The sequence below is a fragment of the Copadichromis virginalis genome, linkage group LG8, assembly GCF_057382275.1.
Source record: "Copadichromis virginalis isolate Kocher_CV1m ecotype Utaka linkage group LG8, C_Virginalis_male_GT1.1, whole genome shotgun sequence".
Classification (NCBI taxonomy): Eukaryota; Metazoa; Chordata; class Actinopteri; order Cichliformes; family Cichlidae; genus Copadichromis; species Copadichromis virginalis.
Window position 1 is genome coordinate 16,305,328 of NC_140625.1, and position 25,760 is coordinate 16,331,087.

The 25,760-nt window shown below is 42.5% G+C and overlaps 1 protein-coding gene across 1 annotated transcript; it reads left to right on the top strand.

Annotated features, from left to right (window-relative positions):
- Positions 1-250: 250 nt before the first annotated feature.
- On the top strand, positions 251-25,724 carry LOC146703087 (sulfotransferase 1C1-like). The gene is made up of 7 exons (XM_085466206.1): positions 251-580; positions 1,209-1,337; positions 18,443-18,540; positions 18,762-18,888; positions 22,206-22,300; positions 23,823-24,003; positions 25,063-25,724. Exons 1-7 carry the CDS (start codon positions 394-396, stop codon positions 25,173-25,175), a joined length of 930 nt encoding a protein of 309 aa, XP_085322332.1. The 5' UTR covers positions 251-393; the 3' UTR covers positions 25,176-25,724.
- The last annotated feature ends 36 nt before the right edge of the window (positions 25,725-25,760 follow it).

Sequence of the window (25,760 nt, forward strand, 5' to 3'; positions counted from 1 at the left end):
GTCCAAATGTGCTTTTGTAAAAATTGGCCACTAATTTTCTGATTGTGATTAAAAAGTGTGAATCAATCAACACAACTATGTTAAAAGACCAAGAAACGCAAGCGGTCAGAGTGTTTTACACAGAGTTACACATTTAACTGTGAAGTTTAAATCCATTTCATTTGTACTCTCCACATGTAAGTCCACCTCTCTGTGGGTTGCAGGATTTTTTGAGACCCTCCCTTTTTCCTTCCTCAGCTCACCGGCAAATCAGCAGTGAGTGGTTGACACAGACAGCTGAAGGCAGGACCTCGGGAGTTTGTTGAAGTTTTTTTTTTTTTCTTCAATTTAAAAAAGGCAGATTTTAGCTCTTTGTTCTTGATTTCCTTGAGGCAGCTTTTGGCAGTGTAAAAAATGTCAGAGGAGAAAGAAATGACTTATAGCGAGGCTATTCATAAGGCCAGCTCCTCCATCACACGCTTCCCTCTCATCCCAGTCAGAGGAGTGCCTCTCATGAACTACATCGCCAACAACTGGGACAGCATCTGGGCTTTTCGTCCCGATCCATCGGACCTCCTCATCGCCACCTACCCCAAAGCAGGTACTCAGAAACAGTGTTAGACACAAAGTACTGATCTCAAGCAGCTTTATTTGCGTTCTTACATTTCTAACACTTTACACTTCCACTCACGGGTATGGAGAAAAATACTGTGCATTTTCCTTATCTGTTGCAAATTCAGATGTTACATGAAAATATGCAGGACTGCACTGCCAAAACAGCATAGAAAATGAAGCACACTTTCCCTTTTCTCTTTAATGCAGCACTTTAACTTGTGAGGAAATATTTTTCCATTGTGGTGTTAATGCTTTCTTCTTCTTCCATTACTTGATTGTTAAGTAGTTTTTCCACTAAGTCTACCAAAACATTGTGTGTGTGTAACTGCTTAAACAAGCAGGCAATAAAGGAAAACACCAGTAACTCTAGACTAATCCTGTAATTACGCCTTCATGAAGTGTGAGAGTTATAATTTAAGCAAACAAACAACAAAGACAGGCTACTTTTCCTGCCCTTCAGTCTCTGGGACTAATTTTTTAGACTGTGGAATCTGCTGTAATGTGGCACTACTAAGTAGCTGGTGTCAAAAAAGACGTTTGTTGGACTGTTGTTAATGTTTTTACTCAATGTGGTGAGATTTAGCAGTGCACCGTTTGATGTCTCTGTCTCATAGGGACTACATGGACCCAGGAAATTGTTGACCTGCTCCTTCACAATGGAGATGCTGAGGCCTGCAAACGAGCCCCCACACCTGTCCGCAGTCCATTCCTAGAGATCGTCTCCCCACCTCCCATCCCTTCAGGTGTGTGTTTTATCTATGTTTTTATTCTCTACTGTGACTCAGCAGGTTTAACATGTAGTTGTAGCATGTCAGAAGTCACAAAAACAAGTCAAGGAGGAATGTTTCTGTAACGGATCGTTTTTTTCCCCACCCCAATCAGAGTCAATGAGTTCTCAACCCATAAGCATATCCCTCCAAAGAAAAGACTTGAACTGGAGTTCTGTAGGCGATCAACAAAAGTTACTGTAGTTGGGTCATTTCAGTGAACGCAGCTGTGCTTTTCCAACACAGATTAGCCATATTTGTGTTTGACTAAACTTTAATACCAGCCAGTTGAATTTTTACAATGAAGCCAACTTTCAAGCATGTCACGGTGAACTAACAGGCAGGTTTATAACAATAAGTCACAGACAGCTAAAAAAGTAGCTGTAGTGTTTTGCTGCAGGGTTTTGGCACAACAGTCAGTGTTACTACTGTCTAAGGAAATCTTAAATGTACTGGGGTGCTAGACTTACCACTATATCCAAACCATTAGATACAAGAAAGAAAATAATGAACTTTACCCTCCCACCCTTTCTCTCCCCTGGACTGTTGACTCAAGAAAACATGCCTATGTTTCATCAGTCTCTAATCACTTCAGGTGTTCTTACCTTGATTATCCAGACTTGGTCCCCTACTGTGTTTGTTATTTTTGTCAGGTACATTTTTATATTGTATTTATCCATTTTCAGCCATCCGGGAAAAAGTAAAAACAGGACTTGAAAAAACACTATAGTAAATATTTTTCTTTGAATTCATAATAATAATAATAATACATTTTATTTGAAAGCGCCTTTCAAAACACTCAAGGTGCTGAGTGTTGCTGCATGCTGCACTTACGCAGTCCTTCAGTCCTATTTCTTAGCTTGTTGCTAACTAAGCTAACAAACGGGCTGCTGATTAGCGTGTTACTAACTTTAGCTATAGTTAGGTGCTAATTTGTTCTCTTTTCTTTTTTTCTTTTTCTTTTTTTTAATTGACATTTTAAAATCACTATACAATACCATCAACTTCAGCTATCTTTCAGTACATATATTTTTTCTTTTTTTCTATATTTAAACAACTAAAATATCCATACAAGAAGAATGAAAGAAGAAGCAAAGAAAAAGAAGCCAAACAACAAACAACATAAATAAAAATACATAAGGAAAAAGAAAAAGGAAAGAAAAATAAATAAATATAGGGAGTGTGTTTTTGTTTCCATTAATGTAACTAATATTTCCTCTAGTCTTCTAGTAGTTAACAGAGTCAAAATCTAATGCAAAAGCAAAAACTGGCCTGCGTTTTCTAATGTAGTCCATCCATTTCTTCCATCGTGATACAAACAGGTCCACACCTGTGGACCTGTAGTTCACATCTGCTGTCATTTTCTCCATTCTGTAAATGTCCAGTGTGATGTTCATCCACATGTTAATGGTTGGGCTCTCTGAAGAAAGCCATTTTTTTGTGATGGCTTTTTTTCCTGCTGCCAGTAAAATATTAAACAAGTATTTATCGTTCTTTGTCCATCCTTCTGGCATAAGTCCAAATAATAGAGTTTTACTTTCCAAAGGTAAATATCTTCCAAATGTCTCTTGTTGTCACGGTTTGACGTGGCAAACCATGGGGGAATGTGGGAAAGGAGGACCCAGGCGCGGTGCTCAAATTACAAGCAGTGCGTTTATTTACAGTGTGGTAGAAAGCAACAATGAATCCCAGTGTTTTCCCCAGACTCCCGTGATGTGTCCTCCTAGTGCTCTCTGCTCCCGTGTCAGCACCCCCCGGTGCTCGCTGCTCTCCAAGCCCTCCACGCTCCTCCTGCGGGAAACAATAGCAGCAGCTGTCAGGACACTCAACAATGGCAGGCATACACTTCACGACAGAACCTAAACTGGGTAACTAACGTGGAGTCCCAAGCAATGATCCCGCGTCGGTGGGAGCTCCAAGACTCTCCTAAGTAGCTCCCCCGACGAGCCCTGATCAGCGGCAGGTGTGCAGCTTCGGGTGTGGCCAGTCCCCTAGCCGGGCAACACCCACCAGGCCTGAAGGCGCCTGTAACCCAGTGTACATACACACCTGCACCCATATACACACACACACTCACATCTACAAGCATGGAGAAGAGCAGCAGTAACACCAAAATACATATAATAATAATAATAATAATAATATAATTCATAACTGCTCAGGGATTCTGGGTTGCTCAGACCCAGGACCCTGACACTTGTATTGCTGCATGTATTCCCTTCCAATAAGTTTTAATAACATGACAGTCCCAGAAAATATGATAGTGATTTGCATTTGTATTTCCACAATTTCTCCAGCAAGCGGGAGGGTTACCTTCATAGTGAGATTTTTGGTGAGGTGTAATAAAATATCTTGTCAGGCATTTCCACCCAAATTCCCTCCAGCTCTGTGAGCTGCTACATTTCCATTGATATGCCCATATTGTTGTCCACTCATCCTCCTTTATCTCTATTCCTCCCTCCATTTCCCATTTTGTTTTGATATACAAGGTTGAGTGTAATTTCATATTTGTTAATCCTTTATAGAGGTCACCTATAATACCTCTATTTTTATTTGAACTATATGCCCTTATAAATACGTCTAGCAGCTGTTTATTCAATTCAGCCTTAGCTTTTATCGTTTTATTGACAAAATGCCTCATCTGTAGATATCTATAAAAATCCTGTGTTTCCAATGAATATTTATCTTTCATTTTATCAAAACTAATTAGTCTCCCTTCCTCCATTACCATAAATAAAGCTGTTAATCCTTTATATGTCCAATCTTTGAATCTGGTGTCCAATTTATTTGGAGCAAAATGTGTGTCATATGCACACCACTTAAGAACTGCTATATCCTCTTCTAGTTTATATTCTTTTATTACTGTTTCCCAAATTTTAAAAGTCAACTTGATCCATGGATTTTCAATAGTTTTTATTAAATTTTGCAAGCTTCTGTCTGCTATAATAGCTTGTATGGGGATGGAAGTCAGACCCTCCTCAATGGCTTTCCATTGAGCATCGTATGAAGGATTACACCAGCATATCATAGGCCTTAATTGTGCTGCCCAATAATATTCCCTAAGAGAAGGTAAGCCCCACCCCCCTTTTCCTTTGTTAAGTTGTAGGGTTTTAAATCTAATTCGGGGCCTTTTTCCTTGCCATATGTATCTTGACAAAATTTTGTCTATTTTTTCTATTGGTAGTGTTTGAAATAAATATAATAATTTAGGAAGAATATTAATTTTAATTGAGTCCATTCTCGAATATAAACTTAAATATGGAATTAAATTCCATCTCGCTATATCTTCCTTAATTTTTTTCTGTATTGGTAAATAATTTCATTCTAATAGTTCTGTAAGATCCTTAGGTATTATGACTCATAAATATTTAAAGTACTCTGTTTGCCATGCTAATTGACACTTATTTTTAATTTCTTCTGATGGAATATAATTGTACTCAAGCAATTGTGTATAAAAGGCTCTGGGATTTTATGTCTATGTTCTGCAATATTGTGTGGGGTGGAGTCGTAGGAAATGACGTAGGCAGAAGTTGGGGGTATCGCGATGCTACTCGAGAAGAGGAGATTTTTCTGTGTTAGTTCTGTTACCTCGTAAGCTGTGTTCCTGGTTGCCATCCTTCACGTGATGCTCCGAGTGTTAAGTTCATGATTGGAAGTAAGTTTCCTTAAATATGTTTATTTTCCGATTCTGATGTTGGCCGCGGCTTTAGTTGCATTCTACCGCATTGTAGCACCGCATTTTTTCATCTCGTGACTCGAAGCATGTGCCGCCGGCCGCCGCCATTATGTAGTAATTTTATTCGGCCACACGATGGCGCCAAAGTCCTTTGTTTACAGTTAGAGTGGATGTTTCGGCTATGTATGACATTCTCACTGTGTTTAATTGTGTCCTTTCTGTGTTTAGAGCAAGAGATGTAAGATTGGCGTAGTTCAAATTATATATGTCCTGTTATGTGTATATTCAGATGGATGTGTTGGTTTATTTCATGTAATCCTTTATATTTATCTTAGTGAAGCTGTTGCTGTATATATTTATATACTCATGGCAACTTGTTTGTTACTACAGACTGCTGGCAACACTGAGCATCTAGGTGGCAATAAAACAGCTGGCGGTGACAATCCAGCAAAGTGGAAGCCTGTTGTCCTCCTTCCTGTATCCTGACCGATACACCATCTTGTTAGCTGCTGAACCTAAAAGAACTAGCCCTCACCAAGTACTCCTCAACATTGGTCCTTCGAGCCGGATGAGTTATCAAGATGGAGCCAGATGGAGCGACATGTCCTGATGCAAGGCCTAAACGCCATACACGTCGACCAAGCCGGTTTGAGGACTTTGATGTTAACTATACAGGCCACCTCTTTAGGAAAATGCTGCAGTGGGATACCCCACAGCCTCACACAAGAAGCGACAGAGTTCAGCCTCAGTATAGTCATACGCCACCCCTCTACAGCGACAGGGATGGGGCCTATTACAATACACCCCCTCCACTGGGAAGAAGTGAACAAGATGTGGACCTTAATAGGAGCCTCTCACCTGAATTTGCACCTTCTAATTTGCTAGGGTCTTCAATACACACATTTCATACAGAATTCAGAGCCTTGCAGGCCGAAAGAGAGCAGCTACTCCAATCACAGCAAGTTTTACAGGAGGGCCTCAAAGAACTGAAGGAAGCAAAGAGTGACCTCAGAGAGCTGATTGAAGTGGCTCACCTGCTGGGGAAGGATATGGCTCACCTGACTGCCTCACAGCCTAGCACCAATCATCCCCCCAAGCGCGGTTCAGGAGAGGTATACACCACCCCTGAGACAATGCCACAGGAGGAGGATGAGGAGGTGTGGCCTGACCCACCGCCATGGCCTGAACCGATGGAAGAGTTGCACACAGGATTCTCCCAGATGAAGGTTGACGAACAATACTCCGATGATGGTGTACAGTACCACCCTCTACCCCGCACACCATATTTCGCTGGTGAGCCTTCGCTGCCTAGTCATCGCTGCACCCTATATCAGGACCCTGTGGTTAAGGATGGAAACACGTTTCATGCCCCTCCACAACACTCTGTGCCACCCCCCTGCTGGGCACCAAGTAAGACAGGTTTGCTCCCAACCAAGCCTGTTCCAGCCAGTTCCCCCTCTCTTGTCACTGGAGTAACCAGTGGGCACGGCAGCAACCCATCTGCTCCTCTTTCGGCTGAGCTAGTGTACAGGGGGCCCAAACCAACCATTCCAAGGTTCATTCATTCTGATCCCTCTGAGTTTGCTAGGCTCCGCATGGCTTTAGAGAACCTACTCCCTCCTAATGCTACTGAGCTCTTCAAGTATCAGATACTTGTGGACCACCTCAAACTAGATGAAGCTCGACTTATTGCCGATGCTTACCTGAACTCACCCAAGCCTTATACTGACACCATGGCAGCCCTCCACGACAAATTTGGACAACCTCATCAGCTCGCCTTGAGAAAGATAGCAAGTGTCCTGGATGGTCCTGAAATAAGGCGAGGTGACACAGTAGCCTTCCAAAGGTTCTCCCTTCGGGTGCAGTCACTAGTTGGGCTGTTACAAACATTAGGACTGGAAGGAGAAGCGGAGTTGAACTGTGGGTCCCACGTTGCCCGACTAATAAGTAAGCTTCCTGCCGAACAGAGAGCTGATTTTCGTCGACACCAGTTTAAACAGCCCGGGAGCACCTACACTCTGTACGACCTATCTGCATGGCTTCGTCAGGAGTCCTGGTGTCAAGGATTTGACGGCCAAGCAGGTGTAAGAAGCAGTAGAGAAAGGACCAGTGTAAAGGCTGAGGCCCGTACAGGCCGACAAACCGTGACAGTCCTACATAACCTAAAGGGGCCATCAGAACACACTTTTTCACCAGTGAAGGAGAGTCGAGCTAGAGGGAAGGTTAAGAACAAAGCCTACTGTGCCTACTGTGAGAGCACAGAACACTATTTCAGCCAATGTGATGATGTAGCCAAGCTCTCCAAAGAGGAAATAAAGGACTGGATACAGGTCAACAAACGATGCTGGCGCTGTGCCCGAACTCATTTAGCTGCTCAGTGCACACTAAAGAAACCCTGCAGCCGCTGCCAGGGTAAACATCTGCTGGCTCTTCACGAGGTAAATGCCAGGACAGAAGGAAACAACGCTGGCATGGCTGCAAAGGAGGAAAGCTGCCTAACCAGTTCGGCTTCGGGCTCACTCTACCTTGATCGCCATGGGGCTGGCAATCGTGTCATGCTGAAGATTGTACCTGTGCTTTTGAGCCATGGAGAGCGGACTCTAGACACCTATGCTATACTTGATGACGGTTCAGAGAGGACCATGCTGCTCCCTGCTGCTGCAAAGACTCTTGGTCTGGCAGGCACCCCGGAGGACCTGCCATTACGAACCGTCCGCCAAGATATTCAGATGCTTCATGGACATACCGTATCCTTCAGCGTCTCTGCTGCTACCAACCCCGGATCCTACTACAAGATTGATGGAGCGTTTACAGCTGATCGTCTCAACTTAGCTCACCATACTTATCCTATCGACCAGCTGAGAAGGAAGTACAAATACCTGCATGGGATCCCGGTCCCTGCCCTGAAGGAAGCCAAGCCTCTGCTTCTCATTGGTTCAGACCAGCCACACCTGATCACCCCCATAGAACCAGTCCGCCTCGGCCCACCTGGAGGCCCAGCAGCAGTCCACACCCGGCTTGGCTGGACCCTTCAAGGGCCAAGTCTTTTCATGGGGCGGCAGACCCAGCCTGTCCTATCCCTGTATACATCCGCCCAATCAGACGAGTTGCTCAAACATGTGGAGCGGCTCTGGCAGGTGGACGTGGTGCCTTACCGATCCGAGAAAGAGGTCACTCGGTCGAAACAGGATCAGCAGGCTGTGGCCCTGCTCGAGGCAAGAACAACTCGCAGGATGGTCGATGGAGTCTTCAGGTATGCTACACCTCTACTCCGTCACCCACAGATGCCGCCACTGAATGCACCAAAGGAATCAGTCATGCCCATGCTTCGAAGCACAGAAAGGCGCCTGTTAAAGGATCCCAGTCGGGCTGATGCCTACAGGGCAGAAATGCAGAAGCTGATCCAATCAGGAGCCGTGAAGGAAGTTACGCATGAGACTTCGCCCAAGGAGAACTGGTACATACCGCATCATCTTGTCAGTCATAACAGGAAGAATCGCCTGGTGTTTAACTGTTCCCATAAATACCTTGGACAGTCCCTGAACCAGTTCCTGTTGCCTGGCCCTACTCTTGGAGCTTCCCTGCTGGGGGTGCTGGTCAGGTTTCGTGAACACCCCATAGCTGTGAGTGGAGACATCAAGGGGATGTTCCATCAGGTACTGCTCCTCCCTGAAGACCGGCCCCTGTTGAAGTTCCTTTGGCAGGACTTAAAGGTGGATGAACCCCCTAAAATCTTCGAGTGGCAGGTCCTGCCATTTGGGACAACTTCAAGCCCCTGCTGCGCCACCTTCGCCCTGCAACATCACGTCATGGAGCACACACAGCCTGACGACAGCCTGAGATTCTCCATCGAGAGGTGTTTCTACGTAGACAACTGCCTACAGAGTGTTGGGTCACCGGAAGAAGCGAGAGATCTGGTGGATCGGCTAAGAGAGTTGCTGAAATCAGCTGGCTTCGAGCTACGTCAGTAAGTAAGTAAGTAAAATTTTATTTATATAGCACATTTCTAGATAGAGATCACAAAGTGCTTTACAAGATATAACAGATTAAAAAGACAAAATACAAACAAAGTTAGCAAAAGGCAGTTTTAAAAAGATGTGTTTTTAGCTGTTTTTTAAAAGTAATCAATGAATCAGCGGATCGTAAGTCCTGAGGAAGGGAATTCCACAGTCTGGCGGCCACAGTAGCAAAAGCTCTATCACCCCTAGTTTTCAGTCTCGTATACTGAATGACAAGTAGGCCCTGACTACTCGACCTCAGAGACCTACTAGGGGCATAGGGCTGTAAAAGTTCAATGATATATGGTGGTGCTTGTTGTTGAAGAGCCTTGAAAGTTAAAACCAAAATCTTAAACTGGACTCTAAATTCAACAGGAAGCCAATGTAACTGCATGAGCAACGGTGTTATATGTGAAAATTTAGAAGCTTTCGTCAAAAGTCTTGCTGCAGCATTCTGAACGATCTGCAGACGCTCCAAAGAACCTTTATTTAAACAAGTAAACAGGGAATTGCAATAGTCCAGTCGTGAAGAGATAAAAGCATGAATAACAATCTCCAGTTTGGTATAGGATATAATAGAGCTCAATTTAGAAATATTTCTTAAATGATAAAAGCAAGACCGAACAAGAGATTTAACATGACTATCTAACGTAAGAGCAGGATCAAGGATAATCCCTAAGTTCCTGACAGATGGTTTTACAAACGTTGAAAGAGGACCAAGAGCATTTATTATACTGGGTATATGTCTATCTGGGGCACATAAGAGGACTTCGGTTTTACTTTCATTTAGTTGGAGGAAGTTTTCAGCCATCCAGCCTTTAATGGTTTCCAAGCACACATTTAAAAGCCGCAGCTTAGAAGCCTCTTCCGGTTTAAAAGATATATAGAGTTGGATATCGTCTGCATAACAATGGTAACAAATATCCTCAAAAGGGCTCAAAATGTGCTGAAGAGGGAGTAAATAAACTAAAAACAGTAATGGCCCTAGCACAGAGCCTTGTGGCACACCAAAAGACAGGGACGCAGAAGATGATCTATACTTAGAAACTGCCACAGAAGAATATCGTTCAGAGAGATACGAGGAGAACCATTTCAATGCAGTCCCAGAGACACCAACCCAGTGTTTCAGCCTGTTAAGTAAAATATAGTGGTCAACAGTATCAAAGGCCGACGTAAGATCCAACATTAAGAGAACAGAACATTTACCTGCATCGCTTTGTAACAAAATGTCATTAGAAACTCTAAGAAGGGCTGTTTCAGTGGAATGAACTTTACGAAAGCCAGATTGAAATTTGTCGAAAATACTATATTTATCTAAAACTGCTGTAAGCTGCTTAGCCACGATCTTCTCTAGAATCTTAGCAATTAACGGAATTTTTGAGATCGGTCTATAATTGCTAGTGAGAGATGGGTCCAGCATAGGCTTTTTTAACAAGGGATGTATAACAGCAGTTTTAAAATAGGCAGGGACTATGCCCGAGGCCAAGGAGGTATTAATTATAGTAAGAATACAGGGACCAGTAGAGTAAAAGACATTTTTAAATAATGATGCAGGTAAAAAATCAAGAGAGCAAGAGGATAATTTTGTTGCACTAACTATTTTTCCCAGCTCTGGTAGTGAAACAGGTGAAAAACCTTCTAAAACAACAGGCCGAGCTGGCGTGGGAACAGACAGCGCAGACGCTGAAAAAGACAGGTTTTTCCTTATGTTGCTAATTTTTTCTAAAAAGAAAACAAGAAAAGTTTCACAATCTTCAACAGAAGAAATAATAGCAGCAGGTGGAGCAGGAGTAATAATATTAGTAATAGTATCAAATAAAACTTTAGGATTACCTCTGCTCCTTGCAACCAACTGAGAAAAGTAAGCAGCCCTCGCAACTCTAATAGCATTGTTAAAGGAGGCTAAAAGATCCTTTAAATATAGGAGATGAACATTTAAGTGAGTTTTCCTCCATAACCGCTCAGTTTTACGACAATTACGTTTTATAAGACGAATGTTGTCATTTAACCAGGGTACAGACTTGGAAACAGGCACAGGTCTCATTTTAATCGGACAGATTTCATCTAAGATCGAAAGACAATGATAATTGAATAGATCTATAGAAAAATCAACATCGTTTTGTGGGGATAATGTTAAATTAAAAACATCAGAGAACTTCTGTGCTGTGGAGGAGTCTAAAGTGCGGGAAATAACTGTCCGATGAACAGGAGACATAGGCTCATAAAAAGACATATTAAAAAAGACACAATAATGGTCAGAAATAAAAATGTCCTTAGAACAGATATAATCAATATTCAGACCCAAAGAAAAAACAAGGTCCAGTGTATGGCCTTTGTTATGTGTGGGGCCAGATACATGTTGGATAAAATGAAAAGAGTCCATGATACTGGCAAAACTCCTAGCAAAGAGGTCGGACTCATCATCAATATGTATATTAAAATCTCCCACAAGAAGCAATTTAGACAACCTCATAGTAGAGGACAGAAAATCACTAAACTCGGCTAAAAACGAGTTGTTTGGGCCAGGAGGGCGATAGACCAACGCACAGTAAAAAGGATCCTCCTTTCCAATTTTGATGAGCTGCAGTTCAAAAGACAGAAAGTGTCCAACTTTCACTGAACGGCAGTTAAAACGGCTCCGATATGCCACCGCGAGGCCTCCTCCACGACCAGATCCTCGAGGCTGGCTAATGACAGAGAAGCCATTTGGGCACATTTCAATAGTAGACGAATAATCCGACCCCCGTTGCCAGGTCTCAGTCAAGAACAGGAAGTCCAGATTTTTAGAAACAATAAAATCGTTAAGCACAAACGATTTATTCGTCAAAGATCGGGCATTAAAGAGCGCCATAGACAGCGGGGTGAAAACATTGTTGTTGGAAGAAGCTAGAGTTTCTCGAATTAAAGGGCGTAAATTCTCGGGATCAGACCCTTCACGTTCATATATTCCACTCACCGAGGGGATGAAGAGCCAGTCGGCAGGAGAGTCTGGATGAACCCTTCTGAGATAACACGGCCTTGGAGAGCCGGGCCCCCTATATCCAAGTAGGGCCTTGGGAGACAGATTCCTCTCCATATAGCTGTCATGTGCGTAGGCAACGGAAAACGCCCGACATCGCTTTCCAATTCGTCCCCGCCGCCAGAGGAGCCTAAGCTTCACCTGGATGCCCGATCTCTTTCCTCTTCTTCTCCGTAGTCTACGGGGAACGCTGAAAGCGCTGGCCGAAGATCCAGTCACAGGCAGAGGGTGGAAGGTACCAAAGGAGTGCGGAGAAAAGTGTGGAGAATGGAAAATCCCACAAAAGGAAGGAGAAAAAACATCTTTGGCCGTCATTGACGAACGGATGGATAACAGCGTCAGACGATCGTAGACCAAGGCAGCCAGTACATCATTAAAACAGTTAAAAAACAGCAGAGTAGAAAGAAAAAACACGACAATAGAGCGAGACCAACTACACCCGGCAGCGGCGAAGCCAAACACAGGCGCCATCATGCCGGAAGTGGGCTTGTAATGATCCAAGTGTCCTGAGCCATTTGCCTCCAGAAGCTAGATCACAGAGTCTGGATCTGTGGCTAGCCGAGGACAAATCCAACCCGCTAGAGACCACGCTCGGGCTCAGCTGGGACTGGAATACCGACTCCTTGGGTTATAAGCACAGGCCCGTGTCCTATGAGGTGCCAACCCTCAGAAACATCTATAGAGTCCTAGCCTCACAGTACGACCCTTTGGGCTATCTGTTACCCTTCACCACTCGGGCCAAGCTCCTTCTCAGGCAGTTATGGGATAAGAAGCATGGTTGGGACGACTCGAATCTTCCCTCCACCCTCCTGCAAGCTTGGTCTGACTGGGAGGTGGAGCTTCAGTTTTTACCTCACCTTACCTTCCCACGCGCCTATGTTCCTGCCAGTGCTAACTTAAAGGGGGCCATTCGTGAGGTGCACATTTTTGGGGATGCTTCTGAGAAAGCTTATGGAGCGGTGTCCTATATGAGGACTGTAGAACAGGATGGGCAAGTTCACCTCACCTTCATCCTAGCTCGCTCCCGGGTAGCCCCCAAACGAGCTCTCTCTATTCCCCGCCTCGAGCTCTGCGGAGCTTTGCTGGCAGCGCAGCTGGCCAGTACCCTGAATAAGGAACTCACCTCAGCGATTGAAAGAACAGTCCTGTGGTCTGATTCGACCACTGTTCTTACCTGGTTGAGCTCACAGTCCTGCCGCTACAAGGTTTTTGTAGGAGCCAGGGTAGCTGAGATACAGGAGTTGACGGAACACTGTACCTGGCGCTACATAGACTCAGAGAGTAATCCAGCGGATGACCTGACGAGAGGGAAGGCTCTGGCCGAGCTCAAAGTGCCTAATCGGTGGTCGAATGGACCCCCCTTTCTGCTCAACAGTCCTGACACATGGCCAGAGAACCCGAGCTCCGAGCCCCGTAATGACGAACTTGAGCTCCGGAAAACAGTCTTCTGTGGAACCTCTATCACCTCCACACCTACCTGTCAGGATGGAATGGCGTGCAAGACTTGGCAGGAGCTCTTGGATGTTACTGTTAAAGAGCTTTGTGGTCAGGGACTCTCGACTGCGCCATCTAGGGCTGAGGACTATCAGAATGCTGAACAGGCCATCCTCCGGCAGGCTCAACAGGAGTCATTTCCTGAGGAGTGCAGATTGCTTTCAGAAAGGAAACCTGTCTCATCCAGAAGCCGCTTGCTTACCCTGGCACCTGAACTGGATACCTCAGCAGGCCTCATCAGAGTAGGGGGTCAGTTGCGACGCCTAGAAGGTCTTGACGGACCTATATTGCATCCGATTGTCTTGGATCCTTCACACCCTTTCACACGCCTGCTTATCCAGAAATATGATGTTGATCTGCATCATCCAGGCCCCGAACGGGTCTTCGCGGAGCTGCGGAGGTCTTACTGGATACTGCGTGGAAGAGAGGCAATTCGCAAGCACCAGCGAACCTGTCCTGAGTGTCAGCGCTGGAGGGCACAACCCTCTGTTCCCAAGATGGCTGACCTTCCAGCTGCTCGGCTTAGACTGTACAAACCAGCCTTTTACTCAACCGGTGTTGACTGTTTCGGGCCTATGTTTGTGAAGGTAGGAAGACGTCATGAGAAACGCTGGGGAATCATTTTCAAGTGTATGACGACGAGGGCGGTACATCTTGATCTCCTAAGTAGCTTAGACGCGGATGCGTTCCTCATGGCCCTGAGGCGATTCATAGTCAGAAGAGGGACACCGGCAGAGTTATGGTCTGACTGTGGGACCAATTTCAAAGGGGGAGAACGAGAAATCAGAGAAGCCTTTGCCAACATGTCAGAGACATTGCAAGGGAGGCTCGCCCGTCAGAAGATCAGATTCCAGTTCAACCCCCCGGCAGCCCCACATTTCGGAGGTGTATGGGAGAGGGAAATCCGTTCAGTGAAGACAGCTCTGCGCACCTGTGTGGGTTCCCAACCTCTTCACGAGGAGGTACTCCGTACAGTTCTGCTGGAGGTTGAATTGATCCTTAACGCAAAGCCCTTAGGCTACGTTTCCACCGACGTAGCCGATGTGGACCCTGTGACACCCAATAGTCTCCTCATGGGGCGGCCTGATGGATCACTACCCCAGGTGGTCTACTCTGAGACAGAGAACCTCAGTCGGCGACGTTGGAGGCACTCACAGATTCTTGCTGATCAGTTCTGGGAAAGATTCATCAGGGAATACTTGCCTGGCTTACAGGCAAGGCAGAAGTGGCAGTCAACTCCTCCTGAACTTCTGGAAAAGGCAGTTATTATGGTTGCAGATCCACAGCTGCCTCGAGCCTTGTGGCCAATAGGCCATGTGATTAAGGTTCATCGTAGTGATGATGGACTTGTCCGATCTGCTGATGTGAACGTTAATGGACGTGTTTACACCAGACCAGTTGCTCGGTTGGTAGTTTTACCTGCCGTGCCATCGGAAGACAGCGATACTAAGCAGAATAGCAAGTCGCCTCCCTCAACTGATTAGGGAGCCTTTTTTCGGGGAGCAAATGTGTAACCACATTTGGGGGCGGCTGTATAAAAGGCTCTGGGATTTTATGTCTATGTTCTGCAATATTGTGTGGGGTGGAGTCGTAGGAAATGACGTAGGCAGAAGTTGGGGGTATCGCGATGCTACTCGAGAAGAGGAGATTTTTCTGTGTTAGTTCTGTTACCTCGTAAGCTGTGTTCCTGGTTGCCATCCTTCACGTGATGCTCCGAGTGTTAAGTTCATGATTGGAAGTAAGTTTCCTTAAATATGTTTATTTTCCGATTCTGATGTTGGCTGCGGCTTTAGTTGCATTCTACCGCATTGTAGCACCGCATTTTTTCATCTCGTGACTCGAAGCATGTGCCGCCGGCCGCCGCCATTATGTAGTAATTTTATTCGGCCACACGATGGCGCCAAAGTCCTTTGTTTACAGTTAGAGTGGATGTTTCGGCTATGTATGACATTCTCACTGTGTTTAATTGTGTCCTTTCTGTGTTTAGAGCAAGAGATGTAAGATTGGCGTAGTTCAAATTATATATGTCCTGTTATGTGTATATTCAGATGGATGTGTTGGTTTATTTCATGTAATCCTTTATATTTATCTTAGTGAAGCTGTTGCTGTATATATTTATATACTCATGGCAACTTGTTTGTTACTACAGACTGCTGGCAACACTGAGCATCTAGGTGGCAATAAAACAGCTGGCGGTGACAATCCAGCAAAGTGGAAGCCTGTTGTCCTCCTTCCTGTATCCTGACCGATACACCATCTTGTTAGCTGCTGAACCTAAAAGAACTAGCCCTCACCAAGTACTCCTCAACAAATTGTGTTTTACTCATATTAACCCTATATCCAGATAGTCGACCAAAGTATTCAAATGATTGCATTAATTTAGGTAAAGAATTTGATGGTTGACCCAAAAATATTAAAATATCATCTGCATAGCAGGTCTCTTTTCTTATTACGTTGTGTAATATGTTGCCTAAATATGTACAGCTTGAAGTTGTTTAGCGTCACCACCAACTTAGCTTTTAGCATTTTGGCTCAGTTCAAAAGGTACAAAATTAGCCCATGACCTTTGAAGACAAAATATGAATGTATGTAGTTTAATCTGTGCAAAAACTTTAGTGTACAAAACAAAACACCTCCCCCCTTTTTTTTTCTTTTACAGGAAATATTTTTATATTAAAGGTTGAGATCGCGAGTGTAGAAAATATTTACATAGTCATTTGCATAGATATAGCACCACAGATATAGAGTTGATTAAACTTTAGAAGGGCTTCTTCTAATTCAGGTTGGTTATTCAAAGAACAGATACCTGGAAGGCTCCATGTTAATGCAAAAGGTTGTATAACAAAGCACTGAGCTAAATGACATTACATCAAAATAGCTGGATGATATCATTCTCTTGTAGTAGGCTACTACAAATGATCTTGCAAATACCTCAGAATAAGGTGAAATCCTATTAGTTCACAATATACTGAGTCATTCGGTCATTTTAGTAGAAATCACAACAACAGTTGCTCTGAGAGGACTGGTCTGGTGCTAAGTAAAATTGAATTGAATTAAATGAATACTGCTGTCACATTTTTTGGGAAATTTGCCTAAAGTTAAATGGCTGTCTCAACTTTTTCTCCTGTTTAATGTTATTTTAACCGTGTGTTACGACCCATCTAGGGCCAGGCCATAACATGAGTGAGGCACTCGCTTCCCCCCCAAGACCCAAGCAGCCACAAGAAACAAATCCGTTAGATACAAGGTGATTTATTTACAATGTGAAATAAAGGAACCAAAACGGGAGTGTCAACACTTCAGGGTGAGCCAAGGCCAAAACAATAAACAAAACAAATCTACACAAGTCCCGCACCCCTGACCTTACCAAAACAAAGTCAAAAATAAAGACAGAGTCTGACCTCCTTAACTAACTCAAAACAGGAGAAAACGGGTGATCAAAAGAAACGGCAGCTCACCCCTACCCACTCCACTTCCACAACTTTCAAGCACACTGCAGCCAGCGGCTGCCACAGGAATACTGCTGGGTCATGAGGAGAAACGCGAGGACCTCTCCCGCTGTAGCACTCCAGCCTCCTTTTAATGGGCGGGTCCTCCAGCTGGAACCAGTCACATCGTGGCGGTGTATCCACGCACCAATCGGAGCAGGGCCCTGGCACAGCTAAATTAACATAAAAAGACTCAACACCTGCACAAACAAACACATGGACATGCAAGTTCGTAACACCCCCTTCCATAAGAATTAAACAACCCTCCTATTGTTTAATTTCCAAACTATGAAATCGCTCTCGACAGGGCGTCAGCGATGACATTTTCCGTCCCTTTCTTATGTTTGATGTGCAGGTTAAAATCTTGCAAAAGAAGGGACCAACGCATAAGTCTCTGATTTGAGTTTTGCATCTGGGAGAGAAACACCAATGGACTGTGGTCAGTGAATACTTGAACAGGGATAGAGCTGGATCCGATATACACCTCGAAATGCTGCAGGGCTAACAACAAGGCAAGGGCTTCCCTTTCAATAGTGCTGTAGTTCATCTGATGTTTGGTGAATTTTTTTGAAAAATAACAAATTGGGCGATCCACGCCGCGATGGTCTTCCTGCATAAGGACAGCTCCTGCACCAGCCGCACTAGCGTCAACCTCGAGCTTGAAAGGGGACATGACCTTTCAACACCTGCACAAACAAACACATGGACATGCAAGTTCGTAACACGTGTTAAAAAAAAGTAAAGTCAACAATGCTAATAAGCAGTTTCCATTGGTTGGAATATATGAGAAATCATGGAATACATAAGTTAAGTTTTTCCTATGTCCAATTCCCTGGATTTATGTCTCAGGTGTAGCATCCCTGGCTGAATGATTGTCTCTTATACTGATGCTTCACAGAGGTTTTATTGGAAATGTTTTTATTGAAACATTCAGTGAAGACACCGTAAGAGCTAGGAGCAAAACAAAACCAGCAATATTAATACCATAAGATCAAAGGAAACAAATTTCTCCTGCTCACGTATAGCATATACATCAAATTTACATCACTCAATTCATTATATCACCTCACTAACTTACAACTACACATAAAGGTCAAGGTCAAGGTTAACAACATAAACTCTATTAAACGACATTTTGATTGCATGTAACTTATTCTGTTAAAGGAAACATTAACAAACCTTGTGCCACTGTCAGCCAGGTACTAATTGGCAAAGTAAACATACATATTTTTCACTTTAAGGCACACTATTTTACCATATCCTAAAAGAAACGCTACTAACAGCCCTTTAACGGTTTTGTGCCAGTTTCCTGTTTCAAAATAAAAGCATGGATTTCAAAATAAAACCGAAGTGCCTTTCAAACAAATGTAAAAAATATTTACCAAATTTAAAGGTCATTTACACAGGTCTTGATCGTCTGGAAAAAATGGATCCCCCGAGAGTTATCAAGACACATCTTCCTTTTCAGCTGGTGCCTCCTGGATTCTGGGAAAACAAATGCAAGGTGAGACTTCTTGTCCATTAGACTTCAGTGAGAGTAGAAATTCCTCATTTTATTGCTTCTTACTAGACAGAAAACTCATGCAGCTTGAAGGTAAAAGGTTCATGATACGGCACGTAAATGAGGTGGGAGGTTACGAATGCCATGCTAGACACAATCTCATCAAATAACATGTTCTCTGTACTGTGAATATCTTTTTGTGTTCCTCCTGATCATGTGGGAAGTCGATCTACGTGGCACGCAATGCCAAAGACAACCTGGTGAGCTACTACTACTTTGATCTTATGAATCAGACCCAGCCTGAGCCAGGGCCCTTTGGTGGCTACATCCACAAGTTTATGCAAGGAGAGCGTAAGTATATTTCCCTCTGTGTCCTCATACCTATTCTAAGCCATCAATAGCCCTATATGTTTACCCACCAAAGCAGCGTCTTTGGTTGCCTGGAGGCTTTTGTGAACAAAATATGTGATGGTGGATGGAAACTATGACAACTTGTGTAACTGCCTTTTATGCTTGAGTGGTCATGATAAGATTAGTTGCACCCTGAGTGGCTGTAGCGCGCATATCTTGGGAGGATCTGGATGAAAATGTAACCTTTTTTTAAAAAATATATAAATAAATGGAATATTTCTTCATCATGACAGCCATAAAAAAGCTGCTTCTTTACTGCTATTTCTTTTGTGCTTTTTTTCCCACCATATGTGCCTTGTTAGGAACATAGTTTGCTTTGTAAGTAAGTATGAAACCAATCACACAACTTTATTAAATTTCAATGCATTCATTCCAGAATGGGAAAAAAATGATTTCCTTAGAAAAAGACTTAAATGGTTGCTGTAGGGTCATTAAATGATAACTTTTTGAAATGTCTTTATATTAACAATTGGATATATGTTAACTACCTATAAATGAAGTCACTGGGTTGGGTAATGCAAAGTGAATTATTACCTGACTCCTCTCAGCTTGTTGAGAGGAGAGTGTTTAGTTGTGATAGAAATCAAAATCTTGGTGACATATAACCAGTTTGGCTGCTTTGCTGCTGATTTGACTGGAACATATTAAAGCATCTGTGCCAGTTTGGTGAAGATTAGGGAACAAAAAGGTGGCCTTTCATAAAACACAATATGGTGGAAATGTACATAATAGGTTTCGTTGGGCTTGATTTATTTAACAAATTTAATGGTCCGTCAGTTAATCAGATTCAAAGATAGATCCTTTGTTTGCAGGAAATTACATTGCCATTTACATGCCATAAACACTGACATAAACAATATTAATTCCTAATAAAGTTAATAATTTATGAATAAATAAAACACCCAGTAACTAACATGAAAATATGCAAACATTTTGGAAAACTCATATTATTAGTACTGTGCATTAAATGGGCTTACAGCAGCTGATATGAAGGACCTCCCGAGGAGCTCAGACTGCACTTTGGTTCAGTCAGTCTTTGACTGATTTGCTACTTTTGATAACCTCCAGGGATTGGAGTGGGTGTGCAGGTTCATCAGGTAAAATCAGATCTAAAATCTGGCAAAGTTCAAACATTACATGCATAAACTCATATTCCACCTTGGCTCACTGGTTGCGCTCGACTGCTCAAGGCACAAACATGAAACTTGTTCATAAGAATCAGAGGCTTGTCAGTTTGCCAGGAACTGAAAACATGTACCGTTCATGCAAATGTGTACTGATGTGTAAACTTTTGACCCAACCCTTATTTCTTTATGCTTTGCTTTCAAGGAGCCCTTTAACTTTAAGTGGTCTTGAGTAGAGATGGCACGATACCACTTTTTTATGTCCGATACCGATACCGATATCATAAATTTGGATATCTGCCGATACCGATATGAATCCGATATAGTGTTTTTTAATCAACAAAACTGTTTTTTAAAATATCTTGCTGCATTTTGCAAGTCTGCAAGTTCATACTCAAGTTTAAAACAACAACTACACTAAAGCTATTCTGTTATACCTGTATACAAAAAAAATATTTCATAGTTCAGCAATACTGATCAATCTAATAAACTTAGACCTACACCATCCTCCCTATTCTGGTATTTTAAAGAGTACTTAGCGTAAATATTAAGCAACCTAACTAATAGGGTTCCAACTCCCAGCAACAACAAAAATAAATAAATAAAAAATAGGGAACCACCCCTCACGCTCCACCTCATGATGCTTAATCGACGTAATCAACCTTAATTTGATGCAGTGTGAAAAAAAAAATGCACAGAAATCAATTCTTTTTCAAGAAATATTAAATAGATTCAACATCTTTCTTCAACAAAATTGCAGACTGCACAGATGGTACCTTCCCAAAGTAAAAAGTACTATAGCTTACTAGGGTATATATTAGACTTAATAGTCACTATATACAGTAATTGACTTCTATTCATTTTACATCAAATTAAAACTTTGGGTGTCAGATAATTATTTATTAAAAGCTCGACATTTTAAATGAGAATAAGAAAGAAAAGTATGTCTTTGTGCCCCCTTTTCCCAGTTAATGCCCTATCGGCCCCCCTGGCTAAACTTTGCTAGATCCGCCCCTGCACAGTTACCAGCCGTCAGCTACGTAGAAAAAGATCCTGGAGTAGAAAGTAATATTAAATAAATTGTAACAACAGCTTATCAAGCTTAAACGTGCTGCTGTTGTTCAGCCGCTGGTTTACTCTTTCTGGTGCAAAGTGGGCCAAAAACAAAGACGGACTCGCGACAGAAAAGCCGATCAGCTGATCATTTAAGCAGTTTCACGATTGAAGTAGCAGCCGGAGAGCGAGAGGCAGCCGCTCGTTAAGCTTAACGTGGGAATGCTTTACAAACATTCAGAGATGGACTTACACACTTGCTTTACTTCTCTCGGGGATAACTTTGTCGGAGATGAAATGCCAGGTTGCTAGCGAAGCTCCAAATGCTATCCAGACCACCGACAGGTCCCGCATGCCACAGCCGCTCTATCACGTGACGCATACTGCTCCGACTGCTAACGTTCTGAGGTGAGTTACGGTGTGTTGCAAGTTTTGTGAGGTGCTTTCGTGATATTTAATGGATCGGATTAAATTTTTTATTTTTCTCCGATATCCGATCCAGTAATTTAGGTCAGTATCGGACCGATACCGATACGTAATATCGGATCGGTCCATCTCTAGTCTTGAGCAATAGTTCTTCAGGTTTTCTGAAGGTCAGAGAACCAAACAAAAGGAAGCCAACATCTTTAAATGTCCTTCAAAAAGCAAGAGAAGTACGGTATCTTTGAAAACTACTGAAAGAAATTAAGCTGCCTGTATTGTAGAATAAAGGTGGTCATACCAAATATTGATATTAAAGCTAGTCAGAATGACACATCTGTCAATAAGTCACTGTACGTACTTTTAATTTAATTTAATTTTCCTAGTATAAAATAAAGAAATGCAATAATTCTTTGCAATAATTCATCAGCTCTGCAGTTACACAGCTGTAAAGTCATTAAAGGTGGTCAAGTTTATCAGTCTCTTATCAGCCGACAGTTACTAAAATACCTACTGTCATAAATGTTGATGTTAAGCTGTTAATGAGGCTTTACGATAGCCGTAAATATAAACATACACTCAGCATAAACCTGGACTGGAGTAGGAGAAATGTTTTCATCAAAGCTGCTTGAATGAATGGCCTTTGCTCTGCTTCTACAGTGTCATGGGGCTCCTGGTATGATCATGTGAAAGGTTACTGGCTGGAGCGAGAAAAGAGGAATATTCTGTACCTCTTCTACGAGGACATGAAAGAGGTGAGGAGAACACGTGGATTATAACCAAAGCATGTTGCGCAACCTTCTTCAAAGCAAACGTAATAAACGCAGCGCATTCCTTTGATCTCATATGTAAAGCTGAGATTGAATGATTAGGAAGCCTTGTTATAGACGCAGATTTAGACCAGCTTCATGTATAAAGGAAAAAAAAGAAAAGTAATGCCAACTGTCTGACATACAGCTGAAAAGAAAGAGCAGATTTTTTTGTAAACAATGTGACTACCGGCAAATCTCCTATTTCTGAAGATTTAAAAACAAATGTACCATACTCTTAAAAGACATTCAATATAAATTAAAAAAATACTTTGAGATATTGTTCAAAGAACTGTATATATGTATTAGTTGCACGACAGAGAAAGTTGGACTGCACAGTCCTGTGGAAAACACCCAGTGATTCAGTTGCTTGTAGAAGCACCTTTAGCATCAATAACCTGAAGTGAAGGTTTTCTGTATGACCTTATCGGTCTCTCACATCGTTATGGAAGACTTTTGGACCCTTCTTACAGCGTTGCTTTAGTTCATTGATGTTTGCAGACCTTTATTTAAACCCAGGTTTCAGTTAGTTTGAGGTGTGGACTTTGATCGGCCATTGCTTACCTTTATTCTTTTCTTTCCCAGCCCTTTTGTGGTAGATTTGCTGCTGTGCTTGTGGCCATTGTCCTTTTGCATGATCTAATTTCAGTGAAACTTTACCTATTGGACAGATGGCTTCACATTTAACTGTAGATTACTTAACAGTTGGTATGAGGTGTTTTCTGGTGGTGGTCAGAGGGCCCGGTGGCGCCAGTGTCCGGCAGTGTCCGGCAGCCTCGCCTCTGTCAGTGCGCCCCAGGGTGGCTGTGGCTACAATGTAGCTTGCCGTCACCAGTGTGTGAATGTGTGCGTGAATGGGTGGATGACTGGATATGTAAAGCGCTTTGGGGTCCTTAGAGACTAGTAAGGCGCTATATAAATGCAGGCCATTTACCATTTTCTGTTGATATGCTGTATTTGCAAACCTTTTATAGAGGTGCTCACACTTCCTGAAGATCAGTTAATCAAGCGCATTTAATTAGCTTGCTTCTACCAACTGAAGCAGTACAGGTGTACTTAGTTTTTCACAGGACTGCACAGAATCCCGTGATAAACATCCTTTTTCACATGACCAGTCAATTCATAAATATCAGCATACTTTATATTGTAAGCTAAATACCCTGAAGTGTTAGAGAGAGAAACCCAACAGGGCAATGATCTGCTGTGAGCAGTTGTCCACAGTGAGGAGGAAGAACTCCCATTTAACAGCTTCTCCCAATTTGATTTCCGTTATGTAATCTCTCCTCACCGGTTTGCAGTGTTTTGTTTATCACTTCTTATGATTTTACTTTTTCCGTTACCTTCAGGTATTTGCTGTTTTCAGTCGTAATGTGGTGACACCCCCTCTTGTTTTATCTGTTTGAACATCTGTAATGAATTTTAAAAATTAATAATCTCCGCACATACTCTGTCACATTTATTTTCCCAGAATCCTCGGCGTGAAGTGGAGCGCATCATGAAGTACCTGGACTTGTCGGTCTCCGATGAGGTCGTCAGCCAAATCGTGGAGCTCACCTCCTTTAAAAACATGAAGGAGAACCCGATGGCCAACTACTCCTGCATTCCATCTCCGGTGTTTGACCAGTCCATCTCTCCTTTCATGAGAAAAGGTGCACTATTAAATTAAAGATATGCAGGAAAGTCAATCTCAGTCGCCAGTGAGTGCCTTACGTAGGGCAGTTAAAATGTCATGAACACCTATATTTGTCTCAGACACACAAATATCTTCATGTAATAATGTCACAAGGTTAAATCAACTTGTGAACAGTCTGAGCTCCTCAAAGGCAGCAATTACTGCTCTGCTACCTGTCCTTCAGTGCAGGGGCACCCCCTAGAGGTCCCTGGATTTTGAGCTCTCGCTTCTATTTTATTTATACATTACAACAACTTAACACTCAAATGAATAAGTCTGTTGGCAGATATTAACTAGAGTCGATTTAAAGTTTTGGAGGATTTTTAGTTCAAACAAGGCATCGTTAGCCTGGGCTTCTGCAACAATTATATGGTCAGTTTTTCCCCCTCACTTTTAACAAACCAGTCATTAAGTATTTAATCAGCACAATATAATTACATCTATAAACAAAGATACAGTTTTGGGAGTTTTACCTCTGTACACATCACAGTGGATCTTAACTCAAACAGTCAAGATGTAACTGAAATGCAGACGTCCAGGTTTTTAAAAAAGTATGGGGCTAAACATTACAGCTAGTCATACAGATAACCTCACATTTTCACAGGCTTAAAATGAGTTTAACAAACGTACATGATTTTAAATAAAAGGATTGTTTGATAAGTTCTGAAATTTCATGGCCTCAAGAAACTGCTTGTCAATCAATCATCTAATGACTACATATAAAAATGGCTGAAAAACATCCGGAGCAGTTCAAGCTGGAATTCTGCACTTTGCAGTTTTTGATTTAAAATCCACAGTGATACAAAATGTGAACAGTGTTTACACGCATGTTGTATGTTACATGTTATAATTTAATAAATGTATTAGCGGTAAATGAGACACTGTGTGGGCATTACATATGACTGTTTTGGAAAACATTTTTTAAGCACCAGTCAGTTATTCATTTGTGCAAAAAAACAAAAAAAACAAAAACATTGATAGAGGCTTTAGCATAAATTTTCCAACTTAACAAAATTGTCTTCCTTTTCATATGCAGGTGAAGTGGGTGACTGGAAAAACCATTTCACAGCTGAGCAATCAAAGCTGTTTGATGAAGACTATGAAAAGCAGATGAAGGACGTTGACATACCGTTCAGGACCCTCATCTAATGGATCCGGGGGTTTCTGGAATTCGCCGTGCAAACCAAAGACTGATGACTGTCGCTGAGCCACGCTTAAACAGCAGAAGCGAAAAACAAAAAAAACCCGTCATGGGCTAAAAAAACCAAAATAGTTGCTATAAAATTAAAATGGTTTGACTCACATTTAATATGTATGGATGTTGAACACTGTAATCACTCATCCTCGTGGCATTTCCAGAGGAGGTCATCTAAATTTACTCTCAATAAAAACATGCTCCACAATAAATTCACAAGTTTTTAATCATCACTTTATTGCAGCTTATCAAGTAAACAATATATAAGACCAAAAGTGTTGTGACTGAGTAGACATGCCCATTTTATGTCACGAGACCTCCAACTGAGTCCGCTGACCGCATGGTCATAGAGAGCGCTGGCGGCTGAAAGCAAGTGGTTTTTCTGCCCATATGAAGTCATTTTAAACAACCCTACACCACACTGTACAGAGCCCAGCTAAAGCAGGGAGGCTGCACAAGACACGAGCAACGAAGACTAGAATCAAAGTAATGAGCTGGAAAGTCAGTCATATGAAAATGGACGCAAAAACACAACAGCT